Raw genomic sequence first — 24,915 nt, 5'->3', positions numbered from 1 at the left:
GTCTCTTTGTGTTCGAGAGGGAGGTGCCAGGTGTCTATCTGGGCAGCGGGCCACAAGTGTGCTTGCCTGCCAGTTCTGATGGCACCAAAGAGACTGAAGCCTACTTATCTCTCCTGGTGACAGCCTTTCAGTGGATAGAAAGCTCTGTAGTGGTCTAATTTTCTAAAGAGGAGTCTCATTAGGGTTGATTCCCTGTACGGAACTACAGAAGGACCATTTCCAGAACAAGAAATGGCAATGGTTATCTACATTTCATTGCAAAATTGTCTGATATACTGATATATGCTAAGTTGTGTCCCAGTAAAGCAAAATGCTGGTACAAAAGAAAAAAAGAATAAACATGCAAAGAGTCATTATGTCAATAGTGTGATTGCTTAGCAATTATTGCATGATAGCATGATGTTTTCCAAATGCAGTTTGAGCCCTCTTTCTGTGTAGAAAAGGCACCATTAATTATATAAAGGGTTAGAGAGGTAAACGGCATGTCCTTCCCCCACGCCAACAAACTAGAAGCCATAAGGATCCGGTCAGCCCTGCTGAGCCACCCATGTCCTTACTAGCTTGTCTAATGCTTTTTTATTATTGCTGCTGATTCATTCCAAAGCACAAGTAACCTGGACTTAGGTGAGAAACATCACAGTTCTCAGGTGAAGTAAGTGGACACTCGCTAACAGCTGTTGGGTGCTGTGCCTTTTCAACTAAGTGAGCATGTATGCAAGTACTGGGTGGCAAAGGTTCAATCCACACACACCTGAACAGGAGAAGAATCTGCGTATATTTACATTTGTTTCTCAGAAAGACAAGAATAGCAGCCTCTACGTTTTGGATTTGCACGTGTGTTTGCGTGCTGGTATATATGTAATGCGTGTCCTTCCCTTGGCAGCGATAACCTAACACCAGAGGGACAATTAGCCTCCCAATCCCTAGCCAGGTGGCCCCTTCCTCTCATGCAGTCGCCATGTGTCCAAATCACAATCCTTGCTCTCAGATCCTTTCAGGATAAAAGGAGTCACTCCTGAGAGGTTTTCTATTTGCAGACTTTCTCATATCGGCATCATGTCAAAACTGAATTCACATCAGTGAGATTTGTAATGGAAGCAGAGTGAGGTAATAACACCTTTTAGTCCAATATGCACAGAAACCTTCAGAGAGAAATGACCTACAGGAGTCACAAATCACTCATAACTGAGTACAATATCTTTATTACATAATGAAACTGTTTTAAAAGTAAACAATAATTCATCCTTCTAAAAAAAAACAAAAAACCTATCTCAATATTATGTCTCAGGAGACCATTTCTTGTGACTCTTTTTGGAAATAGAATTTACTTGCTTACTAAAAAAAAATAACAAAGAAGTTACTAAATCCCCAATGATGACGAGTACACACACCCTGTCCTCTGTCTCTGTAATAATTAATCACTTTTTGCAGACCTGGGCTAAAGCTGACGTTTGAAGGTGCATTAAAATTCAACAGGGTTTTGGGCATGTCTAATGAGTGTGGGTGTTTGCTGTGCAAAAGCCCTGATGTCGGTGCATTGCTAAATAATGCATGAGCTCTGTCCTACCACTAAGCTTCTGCAGAGTGGTTCTGACTTCTGAACGAGAGCTAAATTAAAGCAAAAATAAAAAGAGCTTTGGAGAAATTCAAAATAATATTAGATTAAAAGATTCGAATGTTTCATTAAGGCTCAGACGAGCTGTGTCAGCTGGCTTTCAGGTCACTTTCTTGTCAGGGTTATGTGCCTCAGCTGGAGGGTCAGTGCTGTTTGGTCCACATGAATACAAGCTGCCGCTGAACCTGATTAAGATCCCACTCCATTCTGATTTAAATGCATGGCAGGGTCTTAACCTTTCACCTTGCTTCTACATCCTCTGCTACACTGAGCCCCCCAAAGACTGAGAACAGGGCAACAGCCTGGCTGTGTGACAGAAAATGTAAGTAAAGGCTGTGGTGGCCACATGTGTTCCTGCTACAAAGAACAAATAACATTTAACTGGGAGAGAGAAATGAGGCTCCCCGGGGGATGTTTTTGATAATTCACAATAATGTGGGTGTGTGTGGCTGTGAGGTGCGACATTGTGAAGGCAATTTGTGGTGCCGCCAAAGGAGAGCGGTGACAAGGCGCCGCGATCACAGGCTTAAGTGTGGTTTGTAACTGTTGTCACTACAGGTGACGTCTGGACAGCTGCCTTAAACAACAGCCACGTACGCCCCCCCCCACACACACACAGACAAATGTGCCACTTTATGCAAAGTGGGTGGCAGCAAAAACACCAGGTTGTTCAGCCACGCTGCATCATTATAGCAAAGGCACGATATATTAGATATTTAAAACAGAGATGGGGTAGTGTGTGCATGTGCACAGACTACACACAGCAGAGTTGTGAACATTCAAGGTCATACAGTCAGGAGCGAGAGAGAGAGACACAGAGAGACGTAGAGCATCTTCCAGCTAGACAGTCTAAACTCTCTCCATTTCAAATCTCGAGCTTTCTTGTCACCAGTAAACTGCTTTTGACAGCATAGAAAGGCTGAGCCCACTTAAATCTCCCAGAGCTCGGAGCAATTTCCAAATGTGTTTGAGCCACTCTAACCTCTATTTATATGAGAAATGGTTCCATCAGCCAGTAAGCCACAGACGCAAAGTTTCCGGATTAACACAAGTGTAGATTAGGAATGTTTTAATGCTTTGTTAAAGGCCCTGCTGTGTTCTTAATAACACCAGAGAATCCAGCTTGCATTTCTGAAAAACAAAATCCATTTTTACTAGTCTCTTACCCGGGGTTTGCTTCCCTGAAAGCGTTGCCTAGACTCCCAGATGTCACAGAGCTGTATTATTTATATTACAGCACAGACAGGCCTGCTATGAATATATTTTTTATCCTCTTTCTGCTCCTTCTCTTAACACACTCACTCCACTGACCTCAATTTCACTCTATATCCTCACTTTGCACATATTCATTTTTTCCCCCACAAACATACACAAAGTGCAGAGAAGCTCCCAGATGACCTGAAGCAAAGTGCACATCAGCTTAATAATATTTTATTTTTTACCCCCTTTCTCAGCTTCTTTTTCCTGACACCACTGATCTGCATTTTGCACTAAAACTGCTGCTTTCATTTTCCAACCCTCACCTCTGCTCTTGCATCCCAGAATGCTGTAAGAGGCAGTGTGATAAACTTTAACCCTATCATATCTTTCTATCAGATAAAAGCAAGATCGGACAAGTTCAGTGATTATAAAAAGAAAATAATAAAAACTTTAAATGCCCTGCAGTCTCTAAAGTAACTCAAGGTCATGTCAGCTCATGTTTAGTCTAACTAAACTTGCAGCCAAAGCCATCTCTTAAGAAGAGACGAAGAATAAATCACAGATGAACTCAACCCCCCCTCCAGTATAACTTCAAACACAGCAAAGGAAAAATAAAGCCTAAGGGCATCCTACTGCTGTCGACACCAAGAATGTGGGTGAAAGTAAAACTGCTTTTATCCTCCTTCCTGCTGCAACCAATTGTCATTCTCTTCATCTTACCCAGACTCCACTAGGGAGCAAAAACACAGCCAAGGTCACACTTTTCACTCAGACTGTGAAAAGCTAAAATGTGAATGGAACCTGGTTGAGTGGCTGGTGGTACTTAGCACAATGCGACACTGTGGAAAAGCCCACAGGGTGTACAGTGAATTAGTGTTTTTGAGGTCATTTGGATGAGAGTGCAGATGAGTGAACAAATGTGTTTACACCCATTAGTTTAAGTGAACGTGTAGGCCAATGGGTGTTGTTGTTGATTTATTAACATCCATTAATCTACCATGAAAACCCTGCTTGGAATTAAACCTTAAACGAAGAATGCATGTTCAAAGCTTTATGTCATAACTTGACAAAAAGATTCAGGCAAATTTATCTGCCATTTTTTGTCATAATCTTACTTACCAACAAAATGTGAAGGTACCCAGATGCATCAGATGCTCCCTCAGAAAGCCTGAGTCTAGAAGAGAAGCAGCTAGCTAAAGTGATAATGTTGTTTCTCTAATTAACCCACATCATATCTGGAGGGTTTGACTAGGATGTAGATCACTTGTGACAGCAGTAGTAACCATGGCTTGTGTAAAAAGATCAAGGTCAATCTGGCTTGTATCTGTCTTTGGTGTCTTCACAGCTCTTCTACTACCGATTATTTTCTGAGAACTCATTTTTTAAACCTTTTCCTAGCATATAGCCTCCCTGTCTTGTCAGTACAGCAGGACAAGAGTCGATCTGTCTTGGCATTAATGTAAGAAGAAAAAATAGGGCAGTCAACACCAACACCGCAGAGCCCTCTTTGAGTCCTATTCCATTAACCTCATGTCAGATGATAATGGCGAACAAAGAGCATCCCCTCTTGGATCGCTATACCACTCAACTCTGACCTTACAATAATCAACGTAAAACTGCAGCACAGCTGTAACATCCTGCATCAAAGGCTCCGTTCTACTATTGCACCACTGAAAAGCATGCGTTTTATTTTCTATTTGTTTTAGCAGAGATCTTCAACCGGCTGTTCAATCTCATCTCATCAGTGCAGACACCTCCCTTTTCTTAATTCCCCACTACTCGGTCAGGTGTTTAATCCAGATAGTTAAACAGCACTTAAATTAAGGGGTGGGAGGTAGGCCGATGCTTAATGTCATTTACTGTGCCAATGAAGTGGAAAAACCAGTCATGTTTAACGTTTGAATGGCTTCCACATTATGGTAACAGATAAAACAGCACAACACCCAACTTATGAGTGAGAGAGAGATGGTTCAAGCATGTGAAATATCAAAGGACAACAATAGACCTGAAGTGAAAGCACAAGCAAGTGTGTCAACACAACATCCTGACTCATGCAAAAGAAACTGTGTACTATAAGCAATCACTGAAAGCACAATTATGCTGTGCTGGAAACACTCTACAAGACAAAAGAGCGAATAGAGATAGAGTGTATTACACTGGTAACATTTTCACCCTTTTTTCTTCATCTTTGCTTGATAATTTCCTGAAAGGCATGCAACGGAGGTTCCCATTCTGTGAGGCATCGTCGGAGGCACATTCCTCTCATGACACGAGATTGAATTTAATGAAGTCATGCCTATTAGAGTGCGCCTCCCCACAATGGTACTGGCTCTTTGTGTGGATATAATCCTGTAGACTGCAGTGTAGCACTGAAATGTGTCTTATCAGTGCTTTGGGCTAACATTTGAGTCTTTGGCACGGGAGAGTGCCTGGTAGGCTTAAATGTGTGGCATGTAAACGGGCTGAAAACCAGCAACTAAAATGGCTATAAATGAACTGTTCTACAGAGAGGCAAAATCCATTTATAATGAGTGATGCTTCCACATTCATGTACTGTGATGCTTTTCTTATAGTTGAAATTGTGATTCTCATGCATTTTGTAATTCTTTAAGTGATCTTAATTCCACTCCAAATAAAACAGCTCTTCAGAGGAACCTTGTAGAATTGCAGGACTAAAAAAATAAAAGAAAATACATAAACTTCACTTTAAAACAAACACAAAGGCCTACAACCCAACTGTCAGCTGCATTCCATGAAAAAAAGAAAGAAAAATTGATTGAGTCATTCAGTCACACTCCTTTCTCAATTTGATTAGCCATGCAGTCTGGGAAAAGCAGGACAGTCCTCAATTTTCCTTGGATTTAGTCCCATTAAGCGTCTCTCGTTCTCTAACGGAGTTTAGGCCCCCTTGTCTTTCTCTCATACCATTCTTATCATCTCCAAGGGCTCTCCTCCTCCTCTCCCAGCCTACGCTTTGGGGCTAATTTGAAATCCAAGAGACAAAGGCTTCTTTCAGTCATGTCAGTCCACTCACAATGCCAGCCTCAGTGCCCAGGCTGCCTCTATTTGCCTGCCAGACACACTCCTAGCACCCACCAACGTACAGTTGGAAGGGCATCATTATCTCCCATACATGGTGTGATTTACACTCTAGACCCTTTTATCCAACCAATTAGAACTGTCTGGGGCCCATTGCTATGAAACAGAGTGTTTATGAAGGGAATGGCACCTGCAGAAAGGCCAAGGAGACCACCAGTGCAACACCAGTTACAGCTGTACATGCGACATGCAGCAAAGGCTGTATTTGCTTTTCTCTCAAAGATTCAACTAAAGATTCAACTAAAGATTTAAGAGGCATGTTATCAGTAATTATGTTTAAGCTGGAAACTGATGAATGAATGGAAGCTGGTGCAAGGTTTTATAAAGGGGAACTCCTCCTCTGTTACAAAAACATTTCTAGTGGGGCACATCTGTCTTCAATAACGTTCGAATTATACCAGTGTAGATGCAGAGCTGAGCAGCAGCTGACCTAATTATAGTGGAATTTAGAGCTTTCTGGAACTTAAGTCGTTGTGCAGGACATGCCATTTTTAAGTCTTTCACTAATCTGAGGAAGAAACACTGCTGACATCTGTGTCAAGCAGATGTCTACCAAAGTCTTGGGACTCAGGAGGGGAGTCCTTCACCCTCCCAATTACCAACTTGACCTGCAAAACAGCAGACTCAGCTAAATCTGCTGTGCACAAACACAACAAGATTAGGTGCCATTAGCTATCAGAACAGACAGAAACAAAACCAGACACCCTTAATATCACACTGCAGAATATAGGCCTATTGTTGAGTGTTGAACAGCGCTGGAGTGGAGATATATGTATGGAACGGGTATAGCAACACTAATCTTTCATACATCTATCGATCCACCTCCTGAATCCTATCCCAAGGTGTCATTTGGGTGAGTGGGATAGAACCAGCGCTAGAGCTAACACTGATCTTTTAACTTTCAAAATGAAAAGTATTTTTGGAACCAATGCACTCCGAATAAATTAGAGTGTGCAGAAAGTGCTCTCTGACATGTGAAGCACCCAACCTAGAGCTGTGAGTGCAAATAAATTCCCCTTTCAAATCAGCATGCAATTAGCATTAGCATTACTCCGCTTCTTTCTTTGACACGAAGCCAAACTCTTCAAACAACTTGTGACTTAAGATTCCCTCTTTAGTATTCCTGCCTTGATTTGCCCGTCAAGGGAGCGAGGAGCTCGAATGGTGAAAGCTTCCCCCTGCCTTCCTGCCAGCCTCCGTTACTGTTTTTTTACTTTTATGTCTCCCGTCTTTGTGTCAAAAGTCCTTCCCTAAAGCGCAGCATGATTTAAATATATAGTCCACTCTTGTAATTTTAACCTCCTCACCAACTGAGTCACACAACATTGGACATACATGACCATTGGCAAATAACATGAACTACATACACTATGTGCTGTGCAATTGTCTCTTCTAATGAGGGCAAATTAGCAGTGAGTATATGTAAATTGAAACAGTAAAAGTGGGAGACATTGTCCAAATTGGGACACATACAAAGGTTTCCATAATTACATGTATGATAAAGCACAGGAATGTCCAAAGGGTGTGCTCAGTTTTGAGCTCAGTTTTCCTTGTGATTCTGGTTATCAGAAAAGGGCTTGTCTAAGGTGGGGTTTTTATAACGAGTGATGTTTCTAATGAGTTAAGGCAGCAGTCCCGTGCAGTGATTCACACAAATTAAACATTAATAGAATAATTATTCAATTATTCAAAATCCTTTTGTAACACAGCATATTTCCCATGGTCTCAGTATTTTCCTGTAAAAAAACAACTCCACCCTGGACTGCATTAGGTGCAAAGGACAACACATTAGGCTTAAAGGCAAGGTGTTTCTAGTCATTAGAGAACGTTTAATCTTGTCTTGGCATGTCAAAAAGCAGACTCTGCAATTACACCCTGCATAACAGAGGATTGGACAGCAATGTCAATCAAATAAAGGCACTGTAGGTGTACATCACAAGTCTCAACAACCAACTGAAACTAATGCAAAAATGAAAAGCACAATGATTACTCTGGAGAAAAATAATACCAGGATAGGGATAAATAAGAATATCTGTTTGTTTTCTGCAGCTTTTGCAGAAAGATAAAATGCATCAGGTGATAAATGATCAACAGACACCCTCAATGTTCTAAATAGCTGTTCTAAAAAGCAGGTTAGAGCAATACTGTTTCTGCAAGTTACTGCAATACTGAAGTGACGATTAGGGACATCTGATCAAACAACAAATCAATTTCAAAATTATTTAGAAAATAGAAACAGAACAGTGGTGGGATTTTGGTTCTCCCTTTACCTCTCTCAAATCTTGACTGATGGCATTAAGGCGTTCGTTCTCAGACTGGGTGTTGGTGAGGATGTTGCGTGTCTGCCGGAGCTCGTTCTGCAGTTCCAGGACTCTCTGCTCATAGTAGGCTTCCTTACAGGCCGACTCCTGGATCAGAGACTCTTCTCGGCTCTCTCCATCTGCCGCCACCTTCCTGTGGTTGGAGTAGGCTTGTCCAAAGGCCTGGAGATACAGTGAAAGAGGAGAGAGTTGCTGGTTTAAACTATAGTGTCATGGGGTTGTTAAGAATATTTAGAGATTTGTGTATGAAGCATCACTTGCCATTTTCATTTTCATCTATCAGGTTTGTGACTGACATAAGTTTATTTGTGATTCAACCTCTCCAGAGCGACAATGATCTCTTCTACTGTGGTTTAGCTGAGGCTCAAAAACCTCCCCAAAAATACTGCAGTTGCTCTGTAGAGATAATCAGTCAGGCTCCATCTGGGCTGCGTGATCCTGTCTTCCCCCCATTTCCTCCCCCTCTCTCCTCTGTTAGCTGCAGGATATTGGCCTGCATGTACTCTGCAGTGACTCCACAGATGGAAAAACCAAACAGGAAAAGTAGAGCAAATGCACTAGTGTCTGGGTGATCACGAGATCCTGTATTCTAATGCTCTTAATACCTTAGGAGATCATAACAGAGTAAAGAAAGGTCAACAGATATTATTTGATTTTGCAGACTGCATGAAAGGGATGAACTTATGAAGATTAAACAACTATGGAGAACTTACGAGCTAAAGCCTCTACATTCTATCAGAGGCAGTCTGCTTAAAGGTTGTGAATAGCAGTTTGTGCAATATGAAACAGACTGCTTCATTAATATAAGTGCTATATTGTCCCTAATTTGCTATAACCTCCAAGGCAGAAGCCAGAAACACAGTGACACGGCGACCTTTACTGCAGCAGAATCTCGGTTAGGCTACACTTTCACTTCTCAAAATAATCACATCATGATTACAGATTTCATTTTCAATCCTGTACCCGCTGGTGATCGGATGGGCATTCTGATTCTCATCTTGCCTCACAGCTCGAGTGCAGGCGGTAATCTGAAATCACCTGAGGCACTGAATCTGACCTTGTTTGCAGCTGCAGCGCACTCTCTCCTCTCTCTGACTGCCTATACTGCACGTGACTAGCTGCTGCAGGATTTTCTCTGTGTGACTGTGTATCATATTAATCCTAGTAATTCCTTTAGATAGAGGCAAATCAGGAAATTTGTATTAGTCAAACTGACCTACTTCCAGGATTTAAGAGGTATATGTGACTGAAAAACTAGTTTAATGGGTTACAGTGGAGCATGACATCATTGCTTTAGCAGTTTAGCTAGCATAGCTTACATTTCAGGAAAGATGATGACTGAAGCACAACTTGGCAAGAAAGAATTGACAGTGTTTCATTTAGAAGCATCTCTGTTACTGGCTAACAAATGTAAATATCCTAATTTCTTACATTTCACTACAATCCCACCGATATTGTAGGAGTCGCCGCAATTCCTGTGAACTGTGCAGGGACAGATTACGGTTGCCATAGTGTAAGCTCATTGGTCCTTCAGCCAGATGAGTTAGTAGGGAAAAAAAATAACCCACACATTGACTGACTATTTGCATTTAGCCTAGAAGTGCTCTGAACAGAAAATGCACTGTGAGAACAAGAAAAATACTACTCTGACTGAACCACATATAACCAGTGTTCATAGTTGTTCGCCTTTTATTTGCAGCTCTAGATAAAAGTATCACTTAAATACGTGTCTGCATAACTCCCCCATCTGCCACCTTTCTCCAAATCAAATCTTCAATCAGCAGGAGGCTGTATTTTATTAGAAAGTTATTAGAAAAGACAGGATTAACCCAATCAGTAATCAGGAGAATCCCATCATTATAATCTTGATGCATAGGTTTTATTGAATAAGACTCCAATCAATCTAATCTACGAGGCCTGCCCTTCAAACACGCAGAGCCCCTAGTCAAAAACCCAGTGACCCAAGGCCTTTAATCTCCGCTCCCCAAGCGTGGGTTTAGGCTACTTTAAAGGAGGGCAAATTGGGGCTGCACGCGACCAAGCCTATTATCTCACAGTGAGCTGCCCACCCAGTTTATAATTCATCTTTAGCTTGCCATATGTTGCAGTTTTATTAACACTGGACATGCGAATGTGGATTATTAATCTCTTAAAAGCTAATCAAAGACAGGTCTTTATTAGTGAGCTGTGTGGACTGGATTTCCTCACAGATGACTACAGCTAAAGGAAGAGCTAATCATTCAAAAGATTTATCACACCACAAAACCCAGATGACAGCATACATTATGGGCTGGTCATACCCTAGGCTGGCTTTTAGAGATCTTAGTACATCATAGTGCATGATCACTGTTGATGATAAAGCTTCATGTGATTGAGGAACTGACAAAATTAGTTCAGTCACATCTGATTTTTGGTTTTTCCCCCCTCAGATGACAGTGTTGTCTGATTACTTCCTCTTACATTTCTCTCACCCTAACAGGATCTAACAACCCAAGTCATAAGATTAATGAAGACAGATGCGTGGGCACATGAAGAAGGCAGACTACTGAAGAGGGAAGCAAGCTGCCATGTTTCTAGTCTTAGACAAAGCTTATATCAAATTACTGGTTTCTCTGAGATGTTTGCATTTATGGGTTAAACTAAAACAGTCATCTGCAAACTTATCTTTCTCCAAAACAAATGTTGCTATGGCAGATTGTTCTCTGATAAAAAAGTCTTAGTTTAACAAAGGCTGTTTAAACATGTTTGAACATGGTGAGATCACTGCCTTGTCCTCCAATCTGACCAAGGATGCAGCCTTTAGTGACAATGATTAGAAGCTGAGACAAATCAAGACTCAAAGATCAAATCACACCTCTCTGCTTTTTGATCTCTGCTCAGGATTCGCTAAACACTTGCTTCTGAACATGACAGCTACTTAGTAATCTTCGACGCCTTATGTGGTAAAGGAAGAATATAGGTTACATAGTTCATTCTGGTTTTCTCAGCCAGAATCCCGCTGCATGGGCTTCTCTAATCCAGTGAGTCAAGAGCACAAGGGAGATGGGCTTTGGGTCTCCATCAGGTAACAAACAGATCGATACAGCCGGTCTCAGAGGCCCTGTGGAGCAGAAGTACACATCTAAAATTCTATTTTCAGTTCCCTTCCCACTGGCGAAGAAAACAGTTTCTGTGGCATCAAGTAAGAACAACGTGATCTACAAAGATACAGTTACTGGAGACCCTCTGGAAAGGAGATTAAGAACAATAGGCTCCAAAGCACAGGGATGGATTTGCAAGGGCAGGAAGTCTTTTTGAAGACTTAGTAACAAAACCCAATTAGAAAACCAAGGACGGATTTGGGTTTGACACTTGTATCTCTGGTCCAGCTCAAAACATCTCATTGTTAAGGTTTCACTTTAGCCTCCTGGGGTCTTGCATTCTGGGAAAGCAAAGCCCACTGCAGGAAGAAAGGCAGACAAAATAGAGATGGGATAAAACTAAGAAGACTCAAACAGCTCATTTTATTTTCCAGCCACAATGAAACACCTTCCATTGTGCAATTGCATTTAACCGAATGAGAAATCCAACTCAACCTTTGCTCTAACTGAAGTTTCAGAAAACATTTAACAATAGTATTTTCTAGCCGTTGATGAACAATCTCAAAATCTTGCTAAATTGTGCCTGATTAGGCACAACAAAGCAGCTCCAGACAATGAGACTTCTTGTTTCTTTAGCTGAATTTTGGGGCTTTGGGGGGCCAGTGGAAAACATTAAACAATATCACACTGTGTCATCTGGATCAGTTTGGTTACTCATTCTGTGCTGGAGTTGACCCTAGATACCAAAGCAGTGTTTCAGCAACACTGAAGGCTAGTCACTGTTAGCATTGTCATTGCAAGCGAATGCAGAGGAAGAGAGGAGAGGCAGGAGAAGAAAAAAAAAAATACACCAAATGGATTCTCTGGCCTCGTGAATCACAGCTCACGTGGAGTTGCAGTTTATAACGACAAACAGGCATGCTCCCCCCCACCTTCCTGTCCGTCTCTCCATCTCCATTCACAGGCCACTGCACAGCGAGAGACTCGAAAAAGATAGATAGCTTCAAGGTGTGTGGAGATTCTATATTTAGCTGTCGGCTCTCAGCCGTTCATGCGATGGAGCATTGTGTTAAAGTCAAGAGACCCACTGGCGAAACAAAGTGTCTCTGCAACACGTACTGTTTGCGTGACCTAGCAGGCCGATACACTACTCTACATTTCACCTATTTGTGTGGGACATAATAGCTCTGTGTTATTTCTGCAACCGCATGTACAGTAAGGTACTGAAAGCAATGCAAATCATGTCAGGCAGTAGTGCATGCTTTTGTTTTTTTGTAAGCATTCACTAAATTTACGGAGAACATTTTTGCTAATCAGTAAACATTACACCAAAACCAGTGACAGCTGCTATAATGAATGACAGAGTAGCTAATTATTTACTTCAGACTTTACTCTTCAGTGGGAGTCGGAGGGAAATGAAAAGACAAATTCACTTTCATCTTTTGACAAAAGTCCACGGAGGTTATGATTAACTCTCCACTGCTTTCTTGCAGTGGGAAGAGTTAATCTCCTTCCTGCTATCCTGACAGTTCTTCCCCCCCAAATCAGTTCTCTCTCTGTAAATTTGAACGTTGAAAAAACCAATTTTCTACAACCAAATAAGAAATAATGTAACAGGGGGTCTTGAATATGTAGTTGGCATTTTCATGTTGAACAGTTATATGTATGCAAAGCATTAAAAGTGCCAAGCAGAAGGAGCAGGAGGAGGGGAAAAAAAAAAAAACAGTGAGAGAAACGCAAACGAGGGAGGCAGAGATATTTGCTGTTGCCTGGCACAGAGCCACATTGATTTGCTGCATAGCACAGAGCTGTTGGGCTATTATTCACACACAGGTCTGGACAATTTCACAGCCTCAACACACATACGCACGCATCTCATTTCCAATTTTGCCAGTGCTCCTTGCAGCCAGCCATAACGCACCACCTGATACTCAAGCCATGTTGAAGCATGTTCTCCCAACTGAGATAGAGGTTGAACAGGCCAACGCTCCAGGCCTTATAGGAAATCTACCGAAACGGCAGATGGCTCATGTTTTCAAAGGACAGAGGCAATGCACTGTATGCTAATGGGAAAGGAATATTCCAGAGAGATCATCAGACAGCAGAGGTCAAAGAAACACACCTGCATGTGACTTGATGAAATGCAAATTGTCATGAAAAGTGAAATGATTTCGCCTCAAGAAGAGAAGCAGCATGTTCCACCGTCATGGGACTTGAAGGGCGTGCACCTCTTAAAAGCAACCACAAAGCTGTGCCAGATTGTGGATCTATTGTGTTGCAGGGTAGGAGAGAGAGGGGGAAAAAAGAGAACGCCAAAGGGGATGGAGCCACTGGGAGTAGGTAGACACATGCAATTAAAGCACAAACACACAGGCCTCTGTGTAAGAGAAATGTACTAATCAGACTCATGAGGCCCTTTACACAGCTGACTGATCAAGTCATCCTCATTGATAAAGAAATATCAGAATAGCATAACTGGGCAGCAGGGGCTTAGTTATACTAAGTAGCTACAGAAATTCTACCAGCTTATTTTATGTTATAATGACTAATTGCTTGTTAGAGCTTTCATCATATCCGGCTGGGGAAAACTACATTTCATGTTTTATTCTGCCTTCACATTGGCTACCAATCCGAAGGAAGCATTAGAGATTCTGTGTGAAGTCAGTCTTCATCTTCAAACACGTTAATTTATATTCCTCAAACGTCTACGAAGACTGGACTTCCCATAAAATACCTTCTTTATGAAGTGAAACACCTGCAAAAAAAGAGCAAAACCAGGTTTGCGCTGCCATTACGCTGTCTGTGTTAGCCTGAAGGCTCAACACTATAGGTGTTACTGCCTGGCTCCTGTGTTATTAGAGAGTAAAAATAGTCATTATGCCCTCGGCAGCAAGCTAAAGAACCTCCATCAAAGTGCAGCTTACTTTAGCTCTCAGTCAGTATACTAAAAAAAGAGTACACATAATACAAACAGGTACTAACTGATGAGAAATGAGAATTTTCATGGCGGTCATTTAGAGAAATGGAGTTGGATCTTTCCTGAAATGTCTAACGTGTAGGTCACTAGTTTTGTTTTGTACTCCACAATGAAAAATTTTCTGCTCCGTCTTGTGTGATACGATGTGTTAAGTGCAAGATTTAAACTCTGCTTTTGTCTTTACCATTTATTCTTAGCAGTCAATTAAAAACAAGAAGGCATTGTATGTTGGCTCTATTGTCTACCAACTAAATCTACTGCAGACTGGAAGATAAAGAAAAAGCCTCAAGGGAGAGCAGAGACTCAATAGGCTCTTATAGATACACTGCACCACCATATTAGCGCCTGAGCTGGATTCTGGATTTTTTTTTTTTATCCCTGTTCATATCACTGCAATGCCCTATACGAGCACCAGCTCTCAGCATTCACAGCACTGATCATTTGCAATGCAAAGCCAACATTATCTGTGCCTGCTGGTTCCCGATACTCATTCTTGATGAGATCTCCCTCGTCCACGTGCCCACACCCCAGAGGGGAGAGCTGTTGTTATGGTTACTATGCCAATTACAGTGACAGAGTGAGAGGCAGGTCAGTAAAGGCAACGCGAGGGGTGCCACTGACACAGATGGGTGTTTTAGAGCTCAGCCCGGCACAGCTTGCTCTCCTCCCTCTTTCTCTGGCAACAGTCGACATGCATGCCTCTCCAGTTTTGTCTGCATAAAGAACATCCTGGTCTGATGTTGATTCGAATCAACCCTACAGATGTGTGCTAAATTTGCGATAATGATATTTCTGACAGTACTAAAAATAAAAAAAATTTTTAAAAAAGCTTTATGGATGCTAGTTTCTTACAGGCAGCAGCATTTGTGAGCATAAATAAATGAAGCGCATTTATATCCTTCTCTTCCAGTAAGTTACTGTCACAGATGACAAATGACTCAATTCCAAGTCTTCATCAACAGTAAACAATGAACACTCAATCAGTCCGAGTCTTTTTTGGGGGCTCTGAGACATTGGTCCCTGTGGAACCTCACATATGATTTCCAAAAATGAACAGCCTCTTGATACCAATGTTCAGGGACAAGGGGAGCAGCTGGGGCTGCAGCTGAGGCCACGCACACAAACACAGATATACGCATGAATTTGTGAACTCAGACACCCGAATCTGAGCATGCTGTCTGCAAGGATCCAAGGTCAGGCTTAGAGAAACAAGGGGGAGGGTGAAGAAAATGTCGAATCTACTCGTTTGTGCATTTGCTGTCGAAAAAGCTTTACCATTACCAATAACCATTTATTAAAGTAATGCTATATGAAACCCTAATGCATTTACTTGCATCATCCTAGGCTACATTAGTGCTGAGACATGTCTAATCAATCAGGTTGAATTATTGACATAATGGGGGAAGGACTGCAGAAACTTGATTTGCCCTTTTCCACATATTCTCATTCTAAGACGCCTCTAACATTGTCCTTTGCATACAATGATTAATCATTCCTAATCAACTCCGTCACCACCACTCTATTCATGAAAAAGGATAAAATTATCTCCTTCTCTCTTCAATGTGTTGTCCTATCTCACCTTCTCATATCTCTCCACTGGCCATCCCAAACCCAGAGGACTGTCTCTTGGGGGATTCTGGCCCTGCTCCTGGCCAGACAGAAACTAATGACCTCCCTTCCCCAGTTGCAGTAATTAAATCCTTTAAATGATTGTGAGTGCACGGATTCTCTCTACCAGTGAGGCCAAACCTTGAGTGAGAGCGTAAAGTCTTCTTTTTGAGGTCATATCAGTTTGAAAAGAATAAAGTGCGTCTCAGTATGCTAACACTGAGCATATAAAAGATCATATCTGTGAGCAAATGAAGACTAGATTACATACAATGCCTTGTTTTTTTACAGTGACAAGAATGCCTTCTTTTATTTTTCCCCCATACACAGCAAACCTTAGTTCTTCAACACTTAAACCTCTCTGACAAAGAGAATTCAAATAAAACTGAAAACCAGATAAGACAAAGCCCCTGAACGTTGAACAAATGCTGGAAAAAAGAGCCTACAATTCTATCATAAGATACTGCAATAAACCATGTTTTATACAAAAATAACAGCCAATTAGTCCCAGCGCTTTTAACTCATTAAGCTAGCTGATAGAGAAACTCCTATTCCAACTAAAAGAGTGAACTGTTCCCACAGGAAGCCCGTGCATTTCCCTCTCATGTCTTCAATCCCCATTTCTCAAGACTGCAGGACTGCTGAGAGACTGGCACATATCCAATTAAAAACCCTCCTCTCTTTCATCTCTCCAAACCCAAGCTCTAATGTTGTCATTGTCGTACAGCCAGCCCCCTGCCCCACTACACAGCTCCGTCTTCTTATTTCCCCTCCCTTCTTCTATCCACTCCCTCCCCTGGCCAACTACGCCTGAGGGTTTCAAAGTGTGGGCACCAGGAGACTTGGGTATGGCACACTGGAACAGGAGGACCAGACCCACTAGCCTATTTACTACTGGGGGAATGAAGGAAGGGAGGAACTTGACGGAAGTGATTATGGTGTGTGGGGAGAATGCAGACATGCTGCTGTTTCCTGGTGCTAAAGTTAAAAGGACGCCCAGGGTGAAGGGACGACCCTTTGAAATTGGGTTTGCTAATGTTTGAATAGATGGCCTAATAAAAAGCAAAGATGCTTTTCACAATCTGCCCTCTGGTTTACTTAATTTAAGTGAGATAGGAAGCACTACGCTGCCAGTCAGGGAATAACTGAGATGAGCAGACAATGCAGAATTTCTGAGGAACCAGAGAGGCGTGATAGTACCCATGCAAACAAAGATCTCTCTGTCTAGATCTCATCCCTGATCTCGTCTTTGGCTGCTTCAAAATAGTGTGTCCTGGGACAATCTGCAGACAAGGAGCTGTAAACAAACTCCTCTTAAGCGGGAGGATATGGGTGGGGCATACCCCACAGATGTGTATGCAAGAAGGTGAATATCTTGGAGTGAGATTGGGGTATAAAGCCCCCCCGTCTACTTGTAGCTATTCCAAGTTTGCTCCTGCTCTTCATTCAGGTTACTAAGCAAGAAATGTGCACAACCACCTTTATGTCAACATCTTTTTTGTTAAGGAGTCCTTAAAAGGACATCAGCGATTTCAAATCTCATCTTGTTTGCTGTATTTGAATGAGGTTATAATTGCTGCTGTAAATGTGAAAATTTGGCCTTGGCCCGATAAAAGTTAAATGCTTCCAGTACGAGTGGAATTGTAAATTACTGTTAAAAAGCACCGCTTTTGATCTACAGAAGCAAATAAAGATCGCCAACTCAAAAGGCTATTAAATTTCAATTCCTCTCTATGTTGCTGTGGTAATACCCTGATCCTGCTGAGAGGAAATGCTCCATAATGAGCGCTGATGTTAACACACCAGTACAGGCATATTTCTCTTGATAAAGAAGACAAAAAGCAAATAAAACAATTATTTAACATTTGAATTTTTTTTCTTGTCAGACAGGTGTGGCAGAAGTGACCTGAATTGTCCACTTCCTCTCATACACTAAGAGGTATCCGCTCTGATGGACAGCCATATTTCATATGCTTCCTATCCACTATAAAAAGACTCCTCGCAAGTAAACAGGATGCGGAGCTGGGGGGGCACGGGGGTGAGTTATGACTTCATTTCAATAGAAGGAAGAAGAGATTGGATAAAGGAAAGCTTCGCTTGTGCCTTATGATTTACAGCAAACCTGCACCCAAGATTTATTATCAAAACACAAAGCCATAAACAAGCTTTGGAAAGCGTTAACGTGTTTCATATGAGGGTGCCAATCGTGTCGACTGGAACCTTTAACAGAGTAGATAAGATTTGAGGGCAATCTGATCCACGAGTCAATCTATGGACCCTTTTATAGGAATGACACAGGCAAGGTTTGTAATATAAAATCAAATCTTTGCACTACCCACATTCTGATTCGTCTGTTTATATAAAACAGCATAACCTCGGTATAAATAAATATGACATTAGTCATACCTTTAAAAGCATGTTCAACAATTGATAGCTCTAAAGCTAACTAATATATCTTTCAGAAGGACTCTGTCTTGAATTTTAACAGTTTAAACAGCAAGGTTTTACTGACAGGAAACGTTATCCTTAAAACCATATTTATGAAAACCAAACAAACGAGTGCAGTAACTGCTAACTGGGGTGGTTTTCTTTTATTTAGCTGCTGAAAATGTAAATGCGATCCGAGAGACACAATGAAGCTATAGAGCACAGACAAGAAGGCATGTAGGAGTGAAGGAATAAGCATCTATTGTGTTTCTTGTGCACATACACACAGACATCTAGCTTAGTCACGTGTATGCACACAGTGCTCTTTGTTGACAATTGGAATTGTTTAAAGTCAGTATGTAGTTCAGGAGACGGAAAACTGGAGACCTTTTGCCTGAGTGAACTATGTTGTATTGTTAGATGCATACAGTCACAATGACCTCATCTTCTGCATTTACCCTGGGCTCCTGCCTGATCTGGCCCTAGTCTCCAGTAATTGGATTACACTGGCAGAATCATGACTGTGCCGGGTTGCCATACAGCTTCTCTATATGCACTTCTGACTTGTTTGAATGCACAGAAGAGCTCTCCAAAAATCCACATTTGAAAATATATACTTTTAGTTTCATCATAAGCATGACTATGATTATGATTATGATGAATTGCATATTAAGGTTTAAGTATGGCAAATATAGAGAAATGTTAACTTTACTGTTTTAAACTATTCTCAGGTTAAACTATTTATTCTATTTTAGATTACTTTATAACTTCAACATGTTTACTGTAGCCAAAAAAAACAGAAAGTCAAAGTGAGGAACTTCAGCCGTGTAAACAGTCAAGAAACTGCTAACACATACGCTTGTTTTCTAAATCAGCCCTTGCCTGATCGGGGCTTTTGAAATCCTCAATTTGCTGCATTTAAGCACACAGCACAAACAGACCTTTCTTTAAACGTCCAGGCCAAAAACATTCTAAACAGTTTACTCACTGAGGCCGAGAACAGCCATCCACTGCTGCTGTAAATGTGGCCTGTGTGCGAACTGTGGACGGCAGCTGATTGTATTTTGTTCAGAAGAGTTAGGGCCAAAAGCTTTTAAAATCATTCGTGATTAGAGGATCATTTTATCTAAAACTAGGGGAAATTATTCTTTTATTATATTGGCGATATAATATGGCTATCTTCCTGCAAAGCAGAAAGTAACATTAGTATACATTAGTGGGCCTTTCTTGTGTTGAAACATAAAAGATATAGTGGAAATTCCTTTGTAAATTTATTGTGTAGGTGGTGGTTACAATACTTTGCACTCCTTTAGAAAAACTGAGACTCAGGGAACAGATTGCCAGGCTCGACGGCACCCAGAGCACAGACTGCTCAGCTTGGCAGCCATTAGAGTAGGCTTATGGACCAGACGCAGCTGATGAACTACACAAAGGAGAACAGGGCAGCTCCCCAAGAAGACCTGACAGCCTCTGCGAAGCATTAACCCAAAAAGCACCTACCTGTGCCCGACAGTGGAAGCTGCTGAGTTTTGTTGGTCCTGGCAGACTCCCAGACTGCCGTAAGCCCTGCGCATAGCGGCTGGGATTTATCCTCTTATGCCCAGAGGGAAGGGGATTTGGGACTTTATTTAGTGCCATTTAGAAAAGATTACCCCTTAACTGCAGTCTTGCCATTGGGCAAAAGAAATTATGGCTAAAAGGGCAGATCAGAAACCCCCAAACAGTACTGAAAGGCCACATATTAGGTCCAAAATAACACAGTTTGAAAGCCCATTGAAAATATTCAAGCTTAGAGAGTGAGAAACAAAAGGAATGGTTGGAGGAAATGTGTGAAGAGAAAAAAAGAAAGATTCTAAAGGTGAGAGACAAGCAGCTGGTGATGAAACATAGCCTGCATTGGCACTACAAATGAGAGCGACTTTATTTACGACTCTTCATACAAGGCACCAGATGGATCTGTGTCCACCTCGTATTTTCTACTGACGTCCAATCCGTATCCAACCCATTTAACAACACGGGGCTTAGAGTCACACCACATAGCTTTGTCTGGGAACATTGGTATATATTCTTTAGTGGTTTTGCCATTTCAAAGGGGACAAAACTGACCGATCCTTTCAAATGTAACTACAATGGGACGCCTCTCTCTATCGCTCCTTTGTCATACGCTGTGTCCTGCTGCCATTTAACCGTCTCTCTTCATCTGTGAAACTCAAGACCAGTTAACCCCAGTGAGCTGAAACACACAAAAGGGCAAACAGCCGAGCACAGAGAACCCGGGTTCGACCGACCTTGACAAAATTCAGTTTTCTGATTGTGTGGTTGAATTCCAATGCTGCTGGTATACTAGGAGGATAGGAACAGGGCGTCTGTGCAATTGAATGACAAAATAAGATCAAACTGATCTGTTCACCCTCACAATCAGCTGTTTTCCCCCTTTTTTTGTACAATAACTTTAGTGTATTTAGTGACTCCATGAAAAATTTGACCTTCATACTATTAAAATTTTTCCATGCAAGGGGCCTCGGAGCATATAAGGGTGGGTTCAGTATTTTTGAGCCCTAAATTTTTACAAAAAATTCAGGGCTGAAAAACACATTAAAACTGCAAGCAGATCAGTTTTACACCTGAAAATGTATATACATTTATAAAGTGCAAAAAAGCCAGAAGGGCATACAAAACCTCTCTAGTTCTCCACACATTCACAAACTGTACAAAGGAAGCTGTACATTACTCAGACTGGAGGTGTGACATATGATGTTATCTGTGAGTAGCTTAAAATAAGTATATGAACAACAGTAGAGTCAGTCATCTTGTGCTTTTACACTGCTCCAGTTGGTATACTATCATTAACTACTTCACCTTGTGACTGAACCTGTGCAATAAGTGATAACTTGGTCAAAGTCCACACTCAAATCTTTATTAGTAGCCAGGCTGCTTGTTAGATACAAATCAGCTGTTGACTGGTTTAGATACAACATACTGTGTCCCCCCCCCAAAAAAAAGTTAGAAGAAAAGTAGCTTAACCAAAAAGAAATGTATGAAAAAGATAAAGTCTGAGCAATATGATAGTCAAGGTCTCCCAGAGGCAGCACAGGGCATTGGGCCAACTGACTCACATTCATTATAATGCACCAGAAGATGAATCACTGCATCAAGCAGGATCATTTTGTAGCTGTAGCTGGAGTGCAGTGAGAAAACAGGAAAGCAGATGAGCTAAGAGTCCCAGGTGTACACATGATATACTCGCCAATAAACATAGAAATGATGCAGAAAACATCAGGAAGATTGTATTAATAAAATTAACCAATGCATGCCGGCTTCTAGTCCTTGTCCTGTGTACTATTCTAGCTAGCTCCAAGCTTATCTCTCAGCAGTCATCCACAAACGTATGCAAAAAGCAGAACCTGCTGAGGAATCGGCACGGCTGTTCAAATTAAGGCAAAGAGCTGGGCAGTTACTAAGCAACAGCAGTGCACGGGATTCCTCCATCTTCCTGCCTCAAGAGGAATGTGTGTGTGTGTGTGTGTGTGTGTGTGTGTGTGTGCTGTTGAGGGGTTCAGGACTGGCTGTGTGACAGGGGAAATTTGCCTACACTCATGATGATTTCTCACTGCATTTTTTTGTCCTTGAGAAGGCAACGCAGTGTTATGAAGGCATTTCAGTTGCTAAGAATAAATCTCAATTGTTTTCTTTTGTATTCAGGTTGTGCTTGCCAACAAGCAAAAGGAGGTTTGGGGTAACTGAACAGAATCCTCTGTTAAGCAACCGTCTAAATATGCCAGACAATCCGAGTCGGAGAAAAGAGACTAACAATCCAAACATTGCCGCCTTTAGTGCAAATAGCAGCTGTGCACCAAAGAGAACGTGGCATTTATACCTGACCAAAGATGTGTGCTTTGGTCCCGGTTGTTGGAAAACCACACTGGTCCGTCTGACCTAAAAGAAAGTTCTATCAACGAGAGCGACAAAAGCAACTGAATCATATGATATTTTTCCTACAAGACAATATCCTGAATTATAACGTTGTCCTTAAAGTGGAGACTGACATAAGCTTTTCATTTTACCCCATATCTTGTGCTTGTTACCCACTACCTAGTGTAGAATGGGCTTGTATTTCTCCTGTGATAGCATCTCTTCTGCCCTTCATATCCAGACACTAGGTTGGGAGTTGGGTATCATCTTTCAAAGGTTAACATCTGATCAGCGATCTGCAACCAGCATAACTCGACACTGTGGCAGTTTTCATCGCATCTCATTTACTGCCCATGTAGATGAATGTTTGTGCTCCATTTTGAAAGAGAAAGAAGACCAACGATAATGTACAAGCCCAACCGATGCCTTTCTTTCCAACAGGCATAGCAGAAAAAAGTAAGAAAAATGTCTAAAAATTTTTCTACTTATTTTTAAATCACTTCTAGTTTGTTGCCATGGCTACTCTTTTAATCCATTTTCTTCTATTCAGCGCTTTTAGCTGTCAGTCCATTCTGACAAAGTGATCCTCTCTTGGCAAAAAAAAAAAAAAATGCATGGGAAAATCCAAGCAGCAGTTGCTGAGACAGCCCAAAGACCTCCTCCTCTCTATTTTAACAACCACAAGAGAGTGGGCCACAGGAAGACAGGCAGAAACAAGAGGGAGAAGCAGAGAGCTGGAAAACATCTCTGCATGTGTCTCCAAATGCAAAGGAAGCAATGAGCAGAGATCTGGCAAGGCACTAAAGGGTTTATCACGAAGGACACTCTCACACATTTTAGTTGTTTTGCCTAGTGGAGGGGGACACAAGAAGAATCCATATTAAAGGAGGATGTGAGCAACTATGAATAAGCCCGCCTCAGTGCCGGAAACTTTTTTTTTTTTACCATGAGTGGGCAGAGAAAGAAGAATGAGAGGTACACAGCAGCTGGAGGGACTTTTGCGCCAAACTGCTCTGAAGTCATACTTCTCTCCATCTAAAATCACAACGCAGTGACAAACTGCTACTCCAGCGAAGAAATGGACACGGTGTGATATGACGTTAGGGAATAAGTAGGACCACTGTTCAGAAAAACAGTCACACCCTTTATCTGACTCTCAAGACCAGCTTGAACCATTGCACTCAACATTCTTTCCATTCCCCCAAAGGGTCACAACTCATCTGGCTTCCTCTGAAATTTGTTCATCCCTCTGTTAAGCGGGAAGGTTCAAAATTCAAACGTACTCCCGCCTTTTCCCTGCTTAACAAGATATTCTTGTTTGCAGGACTCGCCTGACTACACAGAAAACTTTAACAAGCAATCTGTGGATCTCAGTGCACTGCTTTTATGTCTGGTACTTAACACAACTCAACAAGTATTGCTGAACTAAAAATCTTAATTGTACACTTGGGAAATCTGCTCGTGATAAGCACTGATTAGATAAACGTATGTGGAAACACACTGGACTTATTCTAGCTTTGAGCCAGACATGAATGTCTTGAAGAAGGGGCCTAAGAGCTGCAGCATAAATAAATAAAAGTGGCAGTCAAATGGGGAATACCCTGTGCTGTGTATGGAGGGGGTGGGGAACAGAAAGCATCCCTTCCTCTGCTTACAGTTTTGACCTTGTAGGAAGAGGCAGATGCCTGGCCTAATGACACATTAAATCACCGTAAGCCCCTATATTGAATATTATAGTGGCGAGTTTGCACATCCAATGAAAATGACAATGTGCTCTTAATATGTACTCTTGAATAGAATTTTTATAGTTTTATAGTTTATGTTAGGGGCCTATTAATCCTGGATGACATTCTAATCTTTACATATTCTGTGATTTTATTTCATTTGTTTTAATACACTGCCTACCTCTTTTAGCTGATCGAGCTCCTGTCGGACGGCCTCGTACTCAATCTCCAGGTCTTCGTACTGCTGCTTGAGCTGCTGCTTCTCTTCCAGTACCGCCAGCCCGTATTCTGCCGCCTGGATCTTCTCATTCGTGGTCTCACTCAGCTCCCGGGAGAGACGCCCGATCTCGGCTCGCAACCACTCCGGGCCGGCCTCCATCAACAGCACAGCGTCGGGGTATCCCTGCTCTTCCACGGACATGATCGCCACCGGTGAAGATCAACCAAGCTGATCTGCGACAGGATGATGTCAGGGCGTCTTCAAGCGGTGTAACCTTGAAGAAGGAGCGGTTGCTCAAATTCTTCTGTATTTAAATTGCATGATTGTTACGTTTGCGTTTCTTGTTGCCGGTCTTGTTTCTTTGGTCATGTAGATGACTCCGTTCAGTTATCTTCGTCAGCGGAGTCCGCTGTTACTGCTTACAGACGCTCCATCGTTGCGCTCCTGCGTTTTCTTCTCCGTTCTCCCGGCTTGTCGGAGCGACAGTGCGGAGAGCAGGAATACCAATTGCAAAGGCGAGAGAAAGTGTATGCAAATCCGGTTCTTTCTTTCAAAATAAAGCACTGGCGAGGAAAAATAACTTCCTTACCATGTGTGATAGCTGATTTGTTTTGCCTTGTGTGCGTAATAAAAAAAGAAGAAAGGACAGACATATTTTGAGTGTATAAAACATATAGAAAATGATTGATGCTGTCACATAATATGCGCGTTTTTGTGCTTTATTTTGAAGAT

The 24,915-nt window shown here is 41.8% G+C and overlaps 1 protein-coding gene across 4 annotated transcripts in view; it reads right to left on the bottom strand.

Annotated features, from left to right (window-relative positions):
- The window catches only part of LOC102203886 (protein bicaudal D homolog 2-like), a 40,506-nt gene extending 15,792 nt beyond the window's left edge, over nucleotides 1-24,714 (bottom strand). For all 4 annotated transcript variants that reach the window (XM_005749062.2, XM_005749063.2, XM_005749064.2 and 1 more), the window contains exons 1-2: nucleotides 24,145-24,714; nucleotides 8,185-8,397 (exon numbers count right to left, since the gene is read on the bottom strand). In XM_005749062.2, the coding sequence (XP_005749119.1) occupies nucleotides 8,185-8,397; nucleotides 24,145-24,384 (453 nt within the window). In that variant the 5' untranslated portion in view covers nucleotides 24,385-24,714. The remainder of the gene's footprint in view (nucleotides 1-8,184; nucleotides 8,398-24,144) is intronic.
- Between the last annotated feature and the right edge of the window lie 201 nt (nucleotides 24,715-24,915).

Source organism: Pundamilia nyererei, unplaced genomic scaffold (genome assembly GCF_000239375.1).
Source record: "Pundamilia nyererei isolate P.nyererei 1_Seehausen unplaced genomic scaffold, PunNye1.0 scaffold00236, whole genome shotgun sequence".
In the NCBI taxonomy this organism is placed as follows: domain Eukaryota; kingdom Metazoa; phylum Chordata; class Actinopteri; order Cichliformes; family Cichlidae; genus Pundamilia; species Pundamilia nyererei.
This window is presented reverse-complemented; position numbering and strand designations above follow the sequence as displayed.